This window comes from Echinops telfairi, unplaced genomic scaffold, assembly GCF_000313985.2.
Source record: "Echinops telfairi isolate 266 unplaced genomic scaffold, ASM31398v2 ScPeMD7_7420;HRSCAF=8458, whole genome shotgun sequence".
NCBI lineage: Eukaryota > Metazoa > Chordata > Mammalia > Afrosoricida > Tenrecidae > Echinops > Echinops telfairi.
In genome coordinates, this window is record NW_022111320.1 from 51,315,463 (window position 1) to 51,335,153 (window position 19,691).

Consider the following 19,691-nt stretch of genomic DNA (forward strand, 5'->3'; position numbering starts at 1 on the left):
GGACAGTGAACTGGCACCCTGTTTAAAATGTTTGAGTACCCCTACCATAGGGGCTTCTAAGCAGTTCATCAGACCTATCTTCCAGGTGTCTCCAGGTGGGTTCAAACTGCCAGGCTTGTGGTTGGTTAGTAGAAACCACTTAGCATTTGCTGCACCACCCAGACACTCTGTAGCCATCCCAGTGGGTGAGAAGTGCTATCTCATCGTGGTTTAGATGTGCATTGCGCCAAAGGGGGAAAGTGCTGAGCTGCTAAGTGAAAGATTTGAGTTTTAATTTCATTCAGAGGCTTTTGGGGGAAAGACTTGGTCATGTGGTTCCAAAAGATCAGCCACAGAAAACCCTGTGGAGCGCAGTTCGCCACGAGTCAGGGACCATGATATTACGCGTCTTCCCATGTACTTGCTTTGGCTCTTTGTATGTCGTCTTTGTGTAAATGTCTGTTCAAGTCCTTCGTCCGTTTTTAATCTATTTGGTTTTTCCTCGTTGAGCTGTTCATCTATTTTGGATATGAAACTTAAATCAGGTCTATGATTCACAAGTATTGTCACCCTGGCTGTAGATGTTGCCTCATCATTTTCCTGATAAAGTCATTTGATGTATAAGTTTTTAATTTTGATGAAGTCCAACTCATCTACTTTTTCCTTTTGTTGCTCATAATTTTGTATCATAGTCTATAACTTGCGTGCAACATTATTGCCCACATCTACCTATCACAAAATATTTCTAAAAGGATCTGTATCAGATAGATTGGATTTTGTTGGCAATGACCAAAAAATTAAAAAACAAGAAACAAAAGTGGTTGAAACGAGTGTGTTTCTAGTGTAAATGTAGTCTGAGCCACCCAAGGCTTCTTTGGTAGGTCCATGCTCATCAGGGACCCAGTTTCTATCTTCCAAATCATGTGACATCCTAATCCTGGCCTAGGTGGCAGCTTGAGTATCAGTCATCACCAACTTGCCAACCAAGGGGAAGAACAGCAAATGGAAAGAAGTATGGGCGCCCTTTCAGGACAGATACTGGGTTTTGCAAGTGTGGTGGCGTATGTCCAGCTGATGAGAACTTAGTCACAGCCACACTTGATTGCAAGAAAGGTTGGGACACGTCTTATTCCAGGCACCTCTGAATTTGCTTCCAGGAAAATGAAGGCAAATATGCCTTAACTTTGCAGTTTAAGAACCAGATTCCAAACCAATCTCTAGTTATTCTTACAATATAAAAGAAATGTATATGTAAATAAAAGTAATTAAAAATTAAACTTTTAGACGTAATGTATCTCTAAAATGACCCAGAGAGGAACAGTCGTGATGACCAGTAGGTAAAGTATATGCTATAGATTAGAGCGGCTTTGATGTCAATGTCTGGAGTTGGCACACAAGGTCAGTAGAAGAGTGAATGACTCAAAAGCCAGGGAAGTGACCAGTATAGTAAAGTCCAGGTTTTATCTGGACAGTTTTAGATGGAGTGTTCGCATGAGTTATTCTGAATCTTACTGCTTAGAAAGGTTTGTCGAAGGCAGAGGTAGAACCTCTTCTGTCTGAAAGTACCAGCATTTCTCCCAAGCCTGTCTTGGTAAGAATATGTCTTGATCCTATGGAGGGGCTTCGAAAAGCTCACAGCAAAGACTACCGTTGTGTTTAGTTCCGTTTTTCCATGAGCTTTGTGAAGTCCCCTCATACTTGCTTCTAGGTTCTCTGGTTTTCTTCAGTGCTGTTGGTCATTTTCTCCCATCTGGGTCACATCCAATTGATCCTTTGATTGAGCAGAAAGAAAGAATTAATTAGATTACTGGGGACCTAATAATACTATTTGTTGAACCGCCCTCTGCAGTGATGTGTATACTGCTGTTTGGTATAATCCTCCCCTTCCACGTGAGAGGCCAAGTTCAATTACCAGCGAGTGTACCTCGTGCACAGCCACCACCAACCTGTCAGTGAGAGATTGGGTGTGGCTCTGATGAAACCGTTTTCAGCATAACGTCCAGACTGGGGAGCACAACCAAGTCTTCTCCTTCCGAACACCAGCCAATGAAAACCCCTTGGACCACCACCCTCCAAACCATAACTGACTGTAGTGATGGCACGGGACGAGGCGCTGTGTGCGCGTGTGGTCTCGTGAGTTGGGGCCTGACTCGATAGCAGCTGACAACTACTTTGTGTTGCTGACTGGTTTTGTAATGCAGTTCACCATACACTTCATATCTGGTGAACTTGTCAACACTGTTTACACGCTCTTGGCATAAAGTTTTCCACTCCTCAGTGTTGCAGAACTCATGTGTTTTGTGCTTCTGCGGCTGAGAACTTCAGATCGAAACATATGTGTCTGATTTATTTTTTATTATCCTCCCACTTGGAAACAGAGTCTCCTGAGAACAGGATGGGGGTTAGCTTACTGCTGGAACCCTCACACCTAGCCAGCTGTTTAGGAAACACGTGTTTTCTAATGAGGAGTACATATTCTGCATAACTAATGTGATTTTTAGGGTGTGAGGAGGTGGTAGGTAAAGGATTAAGACTCTCATAAATCAATAGGCTCTCTTTTTTAGAGCAATTGTAGGTTTATCGGAACCTTAAGTAGAAAGCAGCTTTCCTTGGCCCAATTTTTCTCCTAGTACGAACGCTTTTCATTGGCAGGGTGCATTTGTTACAATTAGGATTTGCTCTCTGTTGAACATTTGATGCATGTGTACCTACTGTCAAAGCATCAGAGGAGTAACTCACTGCCCTGAAAGTCTTTCGTGTATCACTTATTCATCCCATCCACCTCTGGCACCCATGGGTCTCTACTGTCTCGGTCTGTGGTTTGAGCCCTGACTCAATGACAATAGGCTTGGTTTTAGGTTTTAATGTTGTTGTTATTGTTTGTTGTCCAGTCATTTCTGACTCATGGCGGCCTGGTATATGGAGAGTGGAATGACTCCACACAGTCTTTGAGGCTGTGGCCTTTTAGAAGTAGCTCACCAGGCCTCTGGGTGGGTTTGAACAGCCAACCTTCATCTAATAGTTGAATGCTTAACCATTTGTGCCGCTTAGGGATGGCTTACTGTCTCTTATACTGTTGTCTTTTCTGGAGCATCATATAATTGGAGTACAGTATGTAGCCATTTCAGGCTGACTTTAAGATTTCCCTGGCCTTTTCAAGACTTTTGATAGCTCATTTATTTTTAATGATAAATAATCCTCCATCGTACAGATACACTACAGTTTTGTTCATCTATTGAGAGATCTCGTTTGCATCCATTTTAAATAAAGTTGCTTTCCTTGGTGGTGCAGCAGGTCAAATGTTGGGTTGCAGTTTGTCACAGGAGAAAGATGGGCTTGTCCACCCTGTAAAGTTTCCAGTTTCAGAAACTCAGCAGAGACAGCTCTACCCTTTGTCGTAAAGGGCCCTGTGAGCTAGAATTGACTTGCTGCGGTGAGTTATTTGGTTGGTTGTTTTTAAGTTTGCACTTCACTTGGGTAAATACCAGGGTGTGTGATGATTGTTCTATTCCTAGTAAAACTGCTTACCTTTGTAAGCAACTGCCAAGCTGTCTTTCAAAGTAGCTGTAACACATTCCCACCCCCACCAGCCATCACACACATACCTAATTTTCTTCCAAAAATTGGTTGAAGACAGAATCATTGACTGTTGCAGTTGCTGCTCCCCCTCACCAGCATTTGTGGTGTCGGTGTTTCGGTGTTTCGTGTCTCAGCCTTCCTAGGAGGTCTGTCAAACTCCTCCCAGGAGCAGACATCCTCCTCTTTGTCCTTGAGAGGCTCCGGCTTGGCCCCTTAGGAAGCGTGTAGTGCTTTCTCAGTTGCAGTTTCCTAATCGCACAGATGCCAGCATCTCTGCACAGGCTTAGGCTGGACGCTGTGTCGGTCTTCTTTGGTGAGTTGTCTGTCCAGATCTTTGGCTCATTTATAAAATTAGGTTACTTTAACGTTGCGTTTAAGAGTTCTTTGTCTGTTCTGTATATAAGTCCTGTGTCAATTACTTGTTTTGCAGATCTTTTTCTGAGTCTGTGGTTCATCTTTCGTTCTCTTAAGATAAAGGCACTTTTCTGTAAGAAGAGTCTACAGCTCCGTATTACAGTGTAAAGCTCTTTGTTGACCAGCTTCTCTGTCCTTCAGTTCATTTTACACTGCTCTGCCTGGCACTGCTCTGGAAAACCCAGATGCGTGGGCTGTTCTAATAGAAACCTTTGCATGCTGCTGAAAACCAGTGAAAGCTCTTCCTTTCCTGAGTGTATCATTTCTCCAATTTTTCTTATGAGGGGCCGCAATTTCCAATTATATGACTGCTTTGATTTTAGACATCTTGATCCCTTCAAACAAAAAGGGTGGTCGGTACTCCTTATAATGCACTGGATGGTGTGTCTTTTGTACAAGGGAGTCTGGCACCCTCTCAAGGCTGCATCTCTGATAGCTTGCGGGAGCATAGAGCAAATGCCTGCTGGGTCTATGATTAGGAAGGTTTCTTGATGTCTGTGGGCTGTGCTTTGTAGCTCTTTGAACCCTTGACAGCCTGTCTAGTTGGCATTATTTGTGACATAGGACTTTGGCTTTTCCAAAATCCCTTGGCGTTACCACGGAGTCCCATTCCCTGTGTACACAGTTCCTGCAATCCTATCCATGATGTGATCGCCCAGCACAATTTTTCTAAATTTGGCTGACTTATGACTTAAGTGTAAAAAGCTGCCTCTTCCCCACCCTTTACCCTCACCTAAGTCAGGGCCTGGAACTGGATAATTTTTTGTACTTGCATCTGAGAATGCATAGATCTAAAAGCATTAGAAACCTCCTAGCTCAATGCACCTTTTCTGACTTGAAGCCTTAGTTCTTCGTCTTGTAGCTTCTGACAGAGTGATATTTGGTCTGCATCTGTTTGTCTAAGGATTGAAAAGAATGGCCGGTGGAGCCTTTCTAAAGTGGTGACTGAACAGTGCATGTGTGTCAGAAGTCTGGCAGCTCGGTATTTTATTCATTTTTTTCTAGAGTACTATTTCTGCTGAAAGTCAGTCAGCAGGGCTTGTTGAAATATATGAACAAGGACTTTGAAACCAGAGGAGCTAAGTAAGAGGCAGCCTTTAAGAAAACAGGCTCTTGGGTGGGTGGTTGCAGATAAGGAACCAGGAGAAATAATGTCTGCTCCTTGGGTAGTCTTTGTGGTGGGCTCAGTAGATCGGCCTATGCAGTGTCAGTGGATAGAGATCTGTGGACCGTCTCCCACCACCTCCCACGATCAGTGTGATGAGGAAAAGAAACTGTTAGATTGTTATTCAATAAACAAAGCAAAATAAGAAGCTCTGTATTTTCCAAAATTTGCCCTTTTTTGTGTGACAGCAATTCCATTTAGAACCCTAGGCAGCACTGATGGTGAATGTAGGGTCTCCCTTTGAGAAAGGCTATGGAAGCTGGGACAGCAGTCCACTCAGAACACAGACCAGTGCCCTGCAGTTGACCCAAATCTGCTGCCCTTCAACTCGGGGTAGAGGGCCCCAATGGCAGTGGGAGAGAGCATCTCACCTGACCCTTGAAAACACTTGAGCCGTGGGTGCCTGAAACGTGTATCTTAGGGTCTCACCTTTTAGAAAGAACCGCTGTGTGGGCTTCTGTCTCCATTCCATCTCGAGTACTTTGAGATAAGAAAAATTTTAACAGTATAGGCTGCAGAAACCTGAATCCCCAGGGGAATTCTGAGACCGCATCAGTAAAATATGTTCAAAAGTAACCTTCTACTTCCACTAAGAGTTAGGCCACATTTTTAGAGATTAACCAGAGAAATCTTAACAAGGCTGAAGTTTCTTATGACCTTTGGTTGAAACATCCTTCTAAATGATACAAAACTGCAACACTGGAAGGCTTGTATTTTAGTGGGTTGCGGTAGTTCAGTTCTTCTAAGAGTGTTGCATATCACTTGGCTGTCCTGTGGTGTGAGCGGTGAGTGCCCAGTCTGCCGGACAGCCTTAGCCTTAGTCCCTGTTGCTGGATCGTATCTTCTCATCCTGGACACCTTTGGCTGTTTGAATTATCAACTTGCTTACCATATATTTGTCGATATTTGGTCTTTTTGTTCTTGCCGCCGTGCACAGATTCAGCTGCTCTGTAGAATGGGAAACTCCTGCACAGCCCTGGTTGTTGCCTGCTCAGGACACCCCAGGGTGCAGGGGGAACTGCTGCATAGGGCTCTCAGAGCTGTGGCAGGTCACCAGCCTTGTGTCTGAAGGGTCGCTGGTCTGGCTTGAACTGTCAAGCTTTTCAAAAGCGCCACCCAAAGATGCCCGCACTCTCTGGCGGGCAGATCAGTTCTTCTTCAGCCTCACCTGGACTCCAAGGTGGCAGATCCCTGGCTCTCTTTCACAGCAAGAGGCCCTCTCTGGAGGAACTGGAATCTTCCTTTGATAGACACATAGGACAGGGAAGGAGTGGCGGTGGAGGGGGTGGAATATATTGTCAGCACCAGATGCCTTCCAGATAACCAAGCTACCGTATGACACCGCTCAATCTGTAGTTGGTTGTGTGTGTGCAGCTTGAGCCCCTGGCTTTGGGCAGCTTGGGGCCTCGCCAGCATGCTTCAAAGGGCGCAGGTGGGGTCTTAGCAAGATACTGAGTGCCATCTGGATAGGCTGCTTAGGTAGTAGTAAATATTATTATTAAATAATATATTTTATTAAAAATTTGTGTTCTTTCACCCAAACTAGAAAACAGCAGTCTCACGATAAGGAATGCGCATTTGAGAGGGCGCTGTCTCCTTGCCCTTGCCCTTCAGTTGGAACCTGGAGTGGAATTCTATTTCCAATTGATATCTCAGTGGATCCACCCAGGCACTTAGAGGCTGCTCAAACCCTGGTGAGAGACCAGGGGAAGCAGAGGACCAAGCTGCAGAATGGCCGGGGGTCACCTGTGTGGCTCACCTGTGTGCTTTTGGCCGCTGCTTCCCCTCTCCTCCTCCTCCTCCTCCTCCTCCTCTCCGGTGTTTGTTTCATTTGGGTTTTGTCTTTGGGAATAATGAAATTTATAACAACAATTGAACTGTACCATCCTTGAAAAATAAAACACGGTCCTGATTGCTTTGTAAGAGGGTTCCATAAAGACTACCCTTTCAGACTCCAAAGGAATGGCGTCTGCTGTAAACCTGGTCTTTGGTTTTTCACTCTTCCTGCGTCCTGGCTATTGAAACTCCTGGGAGCAGCTGTTTACTAGCAGTGCTTTGGCTTAGACGCGCGATCTTGAGGAACCCGGGTGGTGAAGTGGGTGACTGGTTGGGGGCTGCTAAGCACAGGGAGCACTTGGAACCCACCAGCTGCCCTGAGGGAGAAAGACGAGGCTTTCTGCCCCCACAAAGAGGTCACAGGCTCAGAAACCCACAGGCCAGTTCCACCCTGTGCTATAGAGTTGCGCTGAGTCAAAATCTCCTCGCAGTGAAGTGGTGTATGTTTGTTTGTTTGTAAGAATTGAAAGAGTCTCTCACTCACTCTCTCATTCACTCACTCACTCACTCACTCTCACTCACTCTCATTCACTGACTCACTCTCACTCACTGACTCATTCACTCACTCACTCACTCACTCTCACTCACGGAAAGAAAAATTAAAAAAAAAAAACTAAAAAAAAAAAAAGAATTGAAGGAGTTCTAGTCGTACAATGGTTAAGCACTTAAGCTGCTAAGCTAAAGGTTAAGGTTCAGATCCTCCTGCTGCTAGGACTGAGAAAGGCTTGACAGTCTGCCTCCATAAATACTTACAGCCTTAGAAACCCCTGTGGGGCAGTTACTCAAAATCCAAAACCAAACTTGCTGCCATTGAGTCAGTTTCTGCAACTGTTGACTTTGTATGGGAGCGGAAAGCCCCTCTTGCTCCCGAGGAGTGACTGGTGGTTTCAAACTGCTGACCTTGCGGTTTGCAGCCCGACATGTACCCACTCCGCCACCAGGGCTCCCTTAGCTAAGGTGACTAAGGAGTTGGGATTGAGTTAATGTCGAGTGGGCTCAAGAACTGTATGGCCACCGTGAGTGGGTCAATGTGGGGTATTTAAGAAACAATGCCTTGATGGCAATGTCTCTCTAAACGCTCCAGGAACCTGCTGCCTGTGTGTGGCTGTAGTTCTGTACGTTGAGAAGCCAGGGCTGTGATGTGACAAGCGGTAAGGGTTAGCTGACTCCCTGGGCGTTTGTTTGTTTGTTTGTTTGTTTGTTTGTTTGTTTGTTTGTTTGTTTGTTTAAGCCAGCAAACATGGTAAAACGAAAGCCTTCTGGTCTCACTCTGTTGCTAATCTGTGGGCTGCTGCAGGCATCCCAGCCACACTCTTCCATGTGTCTTAGCTGTGCATTACCTGTGAGACCCAAGTGTGGTGACATTTGTGAAGAATGCCTTTGTAAACTGTACATTGCTGTGTGAGTATAGGGTACTTACTATCTGATGAACTATCAGTTCGCAGCCGTCAGCCACCAGGGTTCTCTCGGTCTCTGGAAGAAGCACCGACTCATGTCGATTGTTCCCGTTAGTGATGTCAATGCTGAACTTCTTTTCATCCATCCATCCATCCATCTCTCCCTCCCTCCCCACTTTAATGATAGGATTAAGCAGTGAGAGTCTGAACGGGAAGTTTAACTGTTAGAGATCATCAACACCTTAAGAACCCTTGAGGCCTGGCTACGAGTGAACCCCAGCAGATGGCAGATTCCAAATTCTCCAGCCCACGGCCTTCTCACAGGCTGGCAGTCACAAAATGGAATCATGGACAATAGCTAAAAGGGGAAAAGAAAGTGGTTGGCTTCAGTGGCCCTCAAGCTTGGATCTGTGACTCTGCAGGCAGCCTCCCTGAGGTGTGGGGAGTTAGAGTTTTTTTGCAACTTTATGTTAAGACCCTTTGACGTCTACTTAGGAAGTGAGGGCTCAGGAAGATTTATCTGGCAGATTTTGATCTAGCAAATCTAACCGGTTGGAGCTGAGAAGGGCGGTGTTGTTGGTTTTTCTTTCAATATGAGAAGCTTCATTAGGAGGCAGGCTCCTGGCCTTCTTGGTAACTTGGCTTTTAGCAGCTTAATAAATAGTCGGCAATCAAAGGATGAATCAAAGTGCAAATCCATGAAAATGGTAAACGGCTAAAAGTGATCATGTCACCGTAGGCATGTATCACTCTTTACTCCCACAGGTCACTTCTCTAGGAGCCGATGGCTGCTCCGGGGAGCCGATCAGAGCCCACGGTGACGGCCGTTGGGGTGGGCCTGTGATAGCTGCCCCGGAGTGTGCTCTGAAGGATTTTCCTGCGGTTTTTCTTACCAAAACACTGGCTGTACTTCAGCAGTGATGTTAAGCCATTTCCTCGTCCTCAGCCGTGTTGTCTGGCAAGCTTGTGTTTGGCCACGTGCGGCTGACAAGAAGAGACCCATCTGCATTGTGGTGGGCCTCTGGGGAATAAAGTCATTGGTGTAGCCTATTTGCTCAAGAGCATCTTCTCAAAGCTAACATGCCGATGGGATGACAGGCAGGGGACGTTCCCTACCCTCCATGGAGGGTTTTGCGCAGCTCCAGGGACAGCGCATCTGTTACCTGAGAAGTCTAAAGTGCTCCTTGCCTTAGAAATCCCAGAGTCTCCTGCTGCCTCCATGTGGCGAAATTAGAATTTACAGTTCTCCACAGTCCACAGACAAGGCTTATTCTGGTGGCACCGCCCAAAAGGATGGGTGCTCAGCTGTGCGCTGGGCCAGCAGTGCTCACCCCAGGGCCCCTGTGTAGTCCTAAGCACGCTGGGCCTTCAGGGGTCCTCGGAGCTATGCAGGCTCTCGTTCACTCGCAAGTGATTATGAAGTTCCTTCTTTGTACCAGGTGCTGCACTTGAAGTTGGTAACGTAGCAAGATTTAGCCTGGGTGCTAAGATCTAGCCCAACAACTAGACAGTTTACACTAAGCGCTACCATAAAGACACAAGTTCTGACTTGCCGTGACCATTCCCTGTAAAATCGTCATCTTTTAGTAGATTGAAACGGGTTGTGAAATACTTCCGCCTGACCAGCAAGCGAAGAGAAATGAGTGAGAATTTGATCCTGTCTAGTCCTCCCAAGCATTCATGACTCAGTAATTCGTGGTTCTGAGTGAGCCCTCACTATGTGCTGTCAAAACTCCATTCATCTCTTGAGTCCTTACAAGTACCCTATGAATTAGACACGATTGTCCCAAATTCACAGATGAGGAAACTGAAGCCAGAGAAATGTCAGGCTTACTGAAGGTTATGGAGTTGAAGGGATGCAAATTTAAGGACTTGGGTCCAGAGTGTGCTCTGAAATGATGTATTGTCTCCAGGTGACAGGGACATCTTGGCCCCCCTGCTGTGTGGGAGGAGTGGCCCTCAGCGCAGTGGCCCGCCTCTGATCCTCCCTGCCTGCAGAATTTCTCCCTTTCCTAGCTTGGATACTGAGGGCAGAATCCAGAACACTGAGCAAGAGGCGGTGGGTGTAGTGGGGAGGCCGTTTCTAAGCTCCAGACGTGACTCCAGCCTGACCTTCCGCAGCTAGGTGAGCCTGCCTCTTTGATCTTGTCACTCTTGTAGAGTAGAAATAGTGTTCCTTCATGGAATCATCTCGGAAATTAAGTAAGATGATATCCTTGGCCGTTTCTGGCACTGAGTAAGCACTTATTAAAAATGCTCATACAGTTTTGTTATTTTCCTCTGAACTCTAGAACAGGCCCCCAAACTAGGACCCAAGTAAAGCAGGCAATTTTCTTTTGGTTTCGACAAGACAATAATTTTATTCTGTGTATCTCTCTTGACTCTTTTGGTGTGCAAAGCAGAGAGGTAAAGCATTAATTGGCAGATGTGTGGATTCGAGCAAGAAACTGAGGTCCAATTGCAAAGCAATGGCTTGTCTGACTCAGAGCCCTGTCTGAGGAGACTCCGAGGAGGACCCTAGAGGGCGGAGAGAGAACACAGCCTGGGGCTAGCTCCAGAGTCACAGCCTCGGTTAGTTCACTTACACGGGTGGGTGCGGGCCCTCCTCCGCTCCAACAGGTCTCTGCTGCCTAGCATTAGTCAGACTTAGTTTCTTCGTGGGAAATAGAATCTCGACTTGCCCCAAGTGAAAAGGCAAGGGAGTTCTGTACTTCCAGGTGTGCCAAGCACATTTGCTCACCTGTTCTGTGGCAGTTCTCCTCTAAGGGTTTCAGTGGTCACAGGTTGCTTCTTAGGTCTCAGGGCCAGCTCGCTCTGCAGGCTCCAAGCCAGAGTGATGCTGCTGCCACCACCTCCACTGACTGCCTTTTACAGCTTCCCGTTAGAAGACTGTGACCTGCGCTGAGGCCTCCCCTTTCTCCTCTCTTCAGTACTGTACTACTTCTTTGGGTGTTTGTGCTGTACAGCCATGTTTCAAAGAAAATGTTCAGATACCAAAGTGCAGCCCTTCCTACCACCCCATGGAGATGTGAGTCCGCTGTGGCAAAGAAGATGCCTGTAAGGGAGGGTGCCTGCCCCTCCGTGCTGCCAAAGGAAGAGCGCCGCTTCCCGAGGTGCCCACACCCAAGCCGCCCGGCCTTTCTGTGACTTGCTGGCAAGCGTGTACGACAGAAGTAGACTGGACCTCGCCAGCTCAAGGACCCAGCCCCCAGACCGCAGGAGCCAAAGCTGAAGACTCATCCACTTCTCCCCTTGTCCCCGCTTCAGCCGAAGCCCGCTGTGCCATGCCGCCTGAGCCTGTGGCTGTAAATAGCCATTTACTTCCTTTGTCAGTGAAGAAAAAGGCTCCCTCTTTTTGTAAAAGGTTTCATCTTGGGGATTGGAGAGGCTCTCTGTGCCTTCCAGTCTCCCTCCATCTGCCCGGGGGTGATGTTGATGGTTTCTGTCTTTGTCTTCACAGGGAACTCTAATCATCCATGACCAAGAGGTCACCCTTGAGTACATACCAAGCCCAGATTTTTGGTACTGCAAACGGGTAAGTGCCAAGAATTCATTTCCTTAGAAATAGCGATCCAGCCCTCTGTTCCCTCCACACCTCCAGGATTGCTGCCTGGTAGTGTGCATTGTCCAGGGCAAAGCTCTTCCTCCTCGGTTCGCTTCAGCTGAACTGCAGTTCCAGGCAATGTAGTAACTCTTTGTTTCCTGTGGCCATGGAGGGGGAGACGCTTGACAGAGACGTGTGCTTTCTTTGGGTTCTCATCTGAAAATACACGTTTCTTGACACCTGACCTCTTCCTGTCACTCTTCCTGGAAGTAGTCATAGGAGATACGGAGTGTTTGGAAGCGTGGATTTGAGGAAATGGGAAATATATACTTTTTGGATAGGGAACCCCAAGGGTACCCATGGTATTTTACTTTGAAACTTTCATATTCTATTAAAATGGCGTGTTTAAAGATCTTAGGCTATCTGATAGGTTCCCAAACTTATTTGACCTACCATCCCAGAATAAATTGCTCAGGACTCTCCTGACAGTGTAAAACCTTTGTACTATAGCCCTTATCCAGGATAAAGTGTAGGAATCTGCTTTTGCTGCACCCCCCCCCAGGGGGCAGTTTCACCCACCTCGGGCATCGCTGGCCGTCCACTTATTAGAGGTCAGTTTTAATTTCACTGCTACTGCCTAGTTTCAAAGGTAATTATGAAAAACTTACAAAGTTGCTAAGCCATGATTCATTTAAAATGCTGTCTTACCTAACAAAGTTCAGTTAAAATTTTAACTTGACATTTTATTACTCTTAATGATATATAACTTTGATAGCATGGTTTTCATAGAGCCAACGCTTCCATATCTTGTGGGTATCGCTTTACAAGGTGGTAAATGGCTAAACACTCTCAACTACTAGTTAGAAGCTTTATTGGACAATTCATATACCATACAATTCAGTGGTTTGAATATATTATTAAAGAGTTGTACAATTGTGCTTAACACAATGGATGGATGGATGAATTGTGATAAGAGTTGTACGAGCCCCCAATAAAATTATTTACAAAAAGGAGTTGTAAAAAATCACAATTTTAGAACATTTTCTTCATTTTGTACTTACTGTTATTAGCTCCACCTTCCACCCCCGCTCCCCCAACCTCCCCTAATCCTCAGAAACTATTAATTCAGCTAGTATGAGGTTTTTATTTTGTTTTGTCTTGTGTTTAATGCTTTGGCGTCGTGCCCCACATTTCCCCTCATTCTCTCTGTCGGGTTGCTGTGAGTCAGAGCTGAGCAATGGCTGTGAGCGTCCGGGACCTTCTTATGTGCACCCTCTCAGAGCCGTGGGCTGACGGGTGCGTGGTCCGTGACCCATACGGACTCGTCCTTGGCCCGTATGGCCTTCAACCTTTTTTCTCTCGGAATGGGGAGAAGGTGGAAGACACTCATGAGTTTTGAAGATCCTAGTCAGTATTCACCAAGTAGTATGTAGAATGTGTCCTTTGTGGGCTGTTGTGTCAGTTGGCCTTGTTGTCTCCTGAGGAGGCAAAATCATCAAGATTTACCCTTACTTTTTTGAACTCGCAAGTTAGTTTTTGTATATCCCTCTTCTGCTTATGACAGACCAGTTGTCTGCACCATTTTTTGAACGATCATGTGATCTTGATACTCATTGAGAATCAGTTAAGCACGATGGGAAGAGTTTTTCCTAGACTCTCGCTGACTTCTAGAGCTACCATTACTCTAGGACTACTCTTGATTTGTTACTCTAGCTCCTTAGTAAGTCTGAAACTGGAAAATGAGTCCTCCCAAATTTTTCAAGATTGTTTTGATTCTTCAAGATGCCTTGCAATTCCATATGACTTTTAGCCTCTGCTTTCTCATTTCTCCAAAGCGAGCCGCTGGGATTTTGATGATAATTAATATTTTCTTGGTCACTGTCTCTGTCATAGGTTGACGAGTGACCCCCCACCCCCATTATATTTTCCATATTAACTATAGTGTGTAAGTATCACTTCTCTTACATAATGAAGAGCTTGGGTTACTGTTAAAGGGAGAAAATGTGAACTCTTTGCTATTAGTAGGGAGAAGGCAGGCATTGACATTTGGTAACAGAATTGTACAACTATAGCCAAGGCTGCTGCTTTGTACGTCTGAGCTTGTAGAGCTGCCGTCCTGCACAGACAGCCTCCAATGCATTTGATTGCGGGGGTCATAGAGTTAAACAAAAAGAAATGTTCACGTTATAAAGTCTCTCGTTCTGGATGAATGTTTCTGCAAAATAGCTGCCAGGAGCACTGGTTTTCTGTGTCTATTTCTTCTTCCTTGTGCCTGGTTATCAGCTTTTGAGAAAAGAGCTGATCATTGAATTCTTCTTATTTCCAGCCACTCTCAGTGGGTCTCTCATCACCCGCTCAGAAACTCAGTTTTGGGTGCGGAATAATAAAGATTTAGAGGTAGTTTGTTTTATTTTCTGTGAACATTCTTGTTCAGGAACGCTTCATGTCCTCCTAGAAGGCTGCTCTTAGCAGCCTGTGGGATCCAGTCTGCCAGCTCGGATGGAGAGATCAAAGATCCTGTAGGTCTTGAGGTGTTTTGGCATATGGCTTGTTTCTTTCAGTCTGGGCAAGTGTTTACTGAATTGGATATATGAAGGCGGTTCAGAAAGATCCATGATCTTTTACTTGCACTTTGGGGTGAACTTATTTGATGCTCCCCTTATATGTAAAGTTCTTGAAGTACTTTGGTTGGAGTAAATGCATTCCGTTTTCCCTTGCAGCATAAAGGCAACACTAGTGGACACAGGTCTTCATGCTCATTCTGCAAAGGCCCACGGGAAGGTGAGTGCTGACCACAGTTGGTGTTTTTTTTGCATTGGATGCGGCAAATTCTGCTTTCCTTGGCTTGAAAACTTGTTATCTGTAAACACCAAGTTTATCTGAAAGCCTTTTAAAACGTGACGTGCAGCCTCATGGGAGCTGTCCATGTGAACCATCGTGGGTCTCAGGAGTCCCATTGGGAGGAAACAGTGGGCGGCAGATTGGCCTGAGGTCTTTGGAACAGATACTGAGGGAACAGAGTGCTAGGCTGGGAAAGAGTCCACATAACATCAACCCAAATCTGCCACGCCTCCTGAAGACCCCCATAGTGCTGTGCAGTTGTAGACTCATTTTCTGTAATGTTGCTTATCTGCATCCCTTCTGGGTATTGCAGGAGGCTTCATGAGGGAAACTGCAGAGTAAATCAAAAAGTGTTGCTGCCAGTGTTTAAAAAGCTCAAGTTTATTCTTAACAACAGTGTGTTCACACCTGGCTATGTGATCCGAGGATGGTCCTCTCAGTGATAAATTTGTCTTAGCCTCCACAGGGTGCTTTCCAAACAGGGCCCAGTCAAAGCAGTGCCTTCTGAGGGGATCTGCTAGGGCAGTTCCGTTCACGGTAGAGAGTTGGATTGAGCAAGTTGTGGCACCTGTTTGTTGGAATTCCAAAGGGGTGATCTTGACAGGATGCTGGACTTTGATGGGAGCTTGTGAAGTTTTAAGAAAATAGAAAATTGCACTAGTGAGAAAAAGACCAGGAAAGTTACACGGAGGAGTGCACCTCCTGCTTCCTGCTCGTTCTTGGAGGCCAGCAATAGCTGAGGACGAGAATTTGACCGGAAAACCACACCCTTTCCTCCCTCCTCCCTCCCTGACTTTGCGCTTTCAGTCAGAGAAATACTTAAGAGAAATATGGTTTGAGCCCCTCAAGGATGTCAAAGTTCTGTTGCCATGGTGTAAGTAAAAGTGCAGACTGGGGGTGAAGAGAGCTGGGAATGCTGCCTTCAGAAGGCTCTGCCCCTCGGCGGGGTGCATGTTGACAAACAGGAGCTCTGTCTGTTAAAAGCCTTTTTGGCTCACTCTCAGTGATGAAAATATAAACAAGAGAAAGCAAGATGTGGGAATGCATTATTTGTTAAAAAGAACTGAACCGACGCGCTTTGTTCCTCTATAGTAGTATTAATACTTCAAGTTGTTGATCTTAAAGGAAATTTCTCCCAGGAGCTTTTAGGTAGAGGCCACGAAGAGCCTTCCTGCGGCTCATGGCAGTCTCGGGTTTCTCCACTGCAGGTTTGTGGGAGGGCAGTGGACAAACACGCAGTTGAGTGCAGTATCAGAAGGATTGGTTTGGCCAAGATTAGAGGTTACTACACCTACATAGAGTTTCTCAGTGGGACTTTGAGGGTGCCTGCACTGGCCAGCCTTTGTTAGTGATGGCTGTGAGGTAGGCGTGGGGAAGGATCAAGACCAAACCCATGTGTGGGGAAGGTGAATACACAGCTGAGGCTTTCCATTTGTTGGGTTGCTTCAGTACCTTATTCCCCTCCAGAAAAACTTGCTCATCTGCGCTCACAAAGACTGGGGGGTTGTGAAAGCCCTTGGGCAGCATACCACAGGTGGCTATGATCACTTCAGCCAGGAAGCACGCAAACCAGGCTGTTCCTGCTATTGCATGACCGCTACATTGCGCCCAGAGAATGTCTCCTCTTGAACCATGCGACTACCAGTTAACCCTCTAGAATTAATTAATTGCAAAAGTATGCCCCTAATTAACTAGAAACATTATCTTCTTGTAGAAGAACGTTTAAAATGAATTGCTTGTGTTTTAAAGGACATTTTTCCTATTAAAATTATTGCATTTTAAGAGCTATATTCCCAGCTTCTAACCAGAAAGTGGGGGAACCTGAGGTCTTACAAAAGAGCCTTGGTAATTTGGTCCCCGAATCTTATCATTGTATATAGTAGGTTCATAAGATAGGAATTTACCAATGTTCGGTTTCTTCTGTGAACTATATTTTGTGCTGCCTTAATGGCCTTTGTGAAAGTCTTTTGCCAGGAACTAACAGGGGACCCTCTGCCTGCGTTCTTGATGCAGTATCAAAAGCATTTTAGTATGAGTATTTGGTGGCAGGTAAGGAGACATCGCAGTCATGGTAGGGAGTCCTGTTGTGGTGGTATGTGTTTCGTATGAAGGCTGTGAGTATCTTTCTGTTTCCCTTGTTACAGAGGCAAAGCAGGAATTAATAACCTATCCTCAGCCTCAGAAGACATCTATACCAGCATTATCAGAAAACCAGCCCCCAAGAACAGGTGATAAGGAAACTGAATCCAAGAAGCGGGAAGAAGGACAAGAGTCACGCTTAGGGCACCAAAAGAGAGAAGCCGAAAGGTATCCTTCTCGAAGAGAAGGGCTTCACTTCCGAAGAGACCGAGAGAAGGAGCCATGGCCTGGGGAGACCCGGCAGGACGGAGAGAGCAAAAGTAAGTGGCTTGTCAGGGCGTGTGCCAGGTGAAGCAGAGATGGCCGGTTGTACCAGCCATGTCCCTACCCCGTAGTAGAACCGTACTCAGACTGACTGCATAGGCCCTTGCTTTCTGTGGGCCTTATACTCGTGGGAAGGGATCTACATCCTTGCCGTAGCAAGCGACTGTAGCACAGTAAGCCATCACTTTAGGTTTCTAAGCCCTGGTGCTGTAAAGGAAAGAATAGAATATTTGGTTTGCATGTTTTGGGACCAGCCATGCTAGCCAGCACAGCGGTAATCATCTGTTGTTAAACATTCAGAAACTCACCCCACCCCACCCACCATTTTGTTTGTTCCTCTGTGTCTGTGCTCGGCTTGTGGTCAGCAATCATGCTGAAGCGCATCTATCGGTCTACCCCGCCCGAGGTGATAGTCGAAGTGCTGGAGCCCTACGTCCACCTCACGACTGCCAATGTCCGCATTATCAAGAACAGAACCGGACCCATGGGCCACACCTACGGCTTCATCGACCTCGACTCCCATGCGGTGAGCGTTCTCTACCAGGGTGCTCTAGTGACCGCTGGCTAGGAGCCTCAGGGACCTGAGGGACTGCTCTAGCACTGGAATCCTCACTACCCGGTAGCATAGGCCCTTTGTGTTCTTGCTCTTGGGTTGAATGTTCACTTGGGTGAGATAACTTCCCGCTCTTGAGTGGATTTCCAGTAGTACCCTTTTTGTCTTGAGTCATTTACAACTGCTACTTCAAATAAAAGGAGAATTCGTTACTTGTAAAGAAACTGAGGGCCAGCCCCATGCTTGTTGTGGCCAGCCTCCATTTGATGCGACGACATAATGACCTTCGGGTGCCACTTCACTAGCTGCTCGTGGCGTGAGCTTTAGCTGTAGGGCCCTTTTCTATGGCAGTGGAGAGAGTAATAGAATTCATGGGAGTTCTTAGATTTCTTGCCAGAAATCACAAACGATTTTGTAACTCTCATCTGATAATCATGAGAATCGCAGCCTAGCTCAAGAGGATGTTAATTTTTCAAATGGGTTCCAGAAACTGAGCTTCTGTCTACTTTTATCAGTTCTTCATTAAGAGTGCCTATTTTTGTCAGCGTGCTTACTAGAACACCGTTGTCATCTCTGCTCGCAGCCTTTTCTCTCTTTGGGTTCAAGTGTCTTTGATTCCTCAGGAAGCACTTCGCGTCGTGAAGATATTGCAGAATCTTGACCCACCGTTCAGCATTGATGGGAAGATGGTCGCTGTGAACCTGGCCACTGGGAAACGGAGGTAAGGGAGGCTCCCGAATGCTGCCCCCACACGAGCTCTGGGGAGAAGCTTCGCTCCTTACTGGGGAAGCAGGAAGGAAGACATCTCTTCAGAGGGAGGTGCTTCAGCTATGTTTCAGTTTTGTTTGCTTGTTTAATTGTGTGAAGACTCTAGGTTTGTTTTGTAAGTAGTAGTAGTAGTAGATACTTCTGTCATATCCTTCTTGACTGCCTTGTATCTTTGGGCCCCATGGGATGATGGCAGTCTTGGATGTCCAGTAAATTCTCAATCACCCTTGCCTTGCTGAGTTCCCACGCCCTGACCGCACTCCTACCCCATAAAACGAGAACATCAAGTTCCTCCGTGCCCCTCCCCCATCTTCTGGGTGTGCAGGGGTTGGGGTTTGGGAAGTAGCCTCAGCAAGAGAGCCCAGCTGGTGTACAGGGGTGGGCACGGCTTCTTCTCCCACCCTCTCCTTAGGGATCCCTGGACCACCAGATCTGTTTAGTGCCTGCTTTGGTTTTTCTCTCTGGAAAATGGAGAAGAGAGTTCTCAGTCACTCTGTAAAGCTAGGGTGATTTTAGTCACACCTTAGGGTGCCTTTTGTTTTTTGTCTTTCACTTGGACCACATTAGGCTGGGCTTTCATTGGGAAATATCCATATGAATTTTGCTTGTTTATGAATTGTTCAAATGTCAATTCATTTACTACATCAATGAGGTAATTGAAGTGCCTTGGGGTAGCAGGCTCACGACGTGTCATTTGTTACAGAAATGATTCTGGGGACCTTTCTGACCACATGCACTACTACCAGGTAAGTTTCCAGAGGCGGAAGGGCTTGTTTAAAATCCTTACAGTGGCTGAAGAAGTGGTCTTGAATTTGCTTGTTACCGTTAATGGCACAGGATAGTTGACTCTGTGGTTGGCGCTGTATTTTTTGCTTTTGATTGTTGGCTTTTGAGTTCCATAAATTTTTTCGCTTGCCTTTCTATGATAGGGTAAAAAATATTTCCGAGATAGGAGGGGCAGTGGCAGAAATTCAGACTGGTCTTCAGATTCACATCGCCCAGGACAGCAGTGTAAGTGACCTTGTTTTATCTCTTTGGGCGAATGTGACTACATTTGTTTGCCAGTAGACACTTCATAGCCATTGATTGCCGTCTCCACAGAGTACCGGGCTCAGACCACTTCTTCCCCATGCTTCCTGTTTCCATGTGTCGTCCTTCTCCGTCCCTTATGCCTGGGCAAACGCGGCTCCTTTGATCTCAAACGGCTCTGAG

General features: G+C 46.2%; 1 protein-coding gene across 1 annotated transcript in view; it reads left to right on the plus strand.

The window, feature by feature from the left end:
- The window catches only part of RBM6 (RNA binding motif protein 6), a 92,281-nt gene that overhangs the window by 64,580 nt on the left and 8,010 nt on the right, over positions 1–19,691 (plus strand). Inside the window, exons 5-11 of the mRNA XM_045297713.1 lie at positions 11,831–11,905; positions 14,635–14,695; positions 16,900–17,154; positions 17,524–17,684; positions 18,335–18,432; positions 19,183–19,225; positions 19,409–19,490. Of these exons, the coding sequence (XP_045153648.1) occupies positions 11,831–11,905; positions 14,635–14,695; positions 16,900–17,154; positions 17,524–17,684; positions 18,335–18,432; positions 19,183–19,225; positions 19,409–19,490 (775 nt within the window). The remainder of the gene's footprint in view (positions 1–11,830; positions 11,906–14,634; positions 14,696–16,899; positions 17,155–17,523; positions 17,685–18,334; positions 18,433–19,182; positions 19,226–19,408; positions 19,491–19,691) is intronic.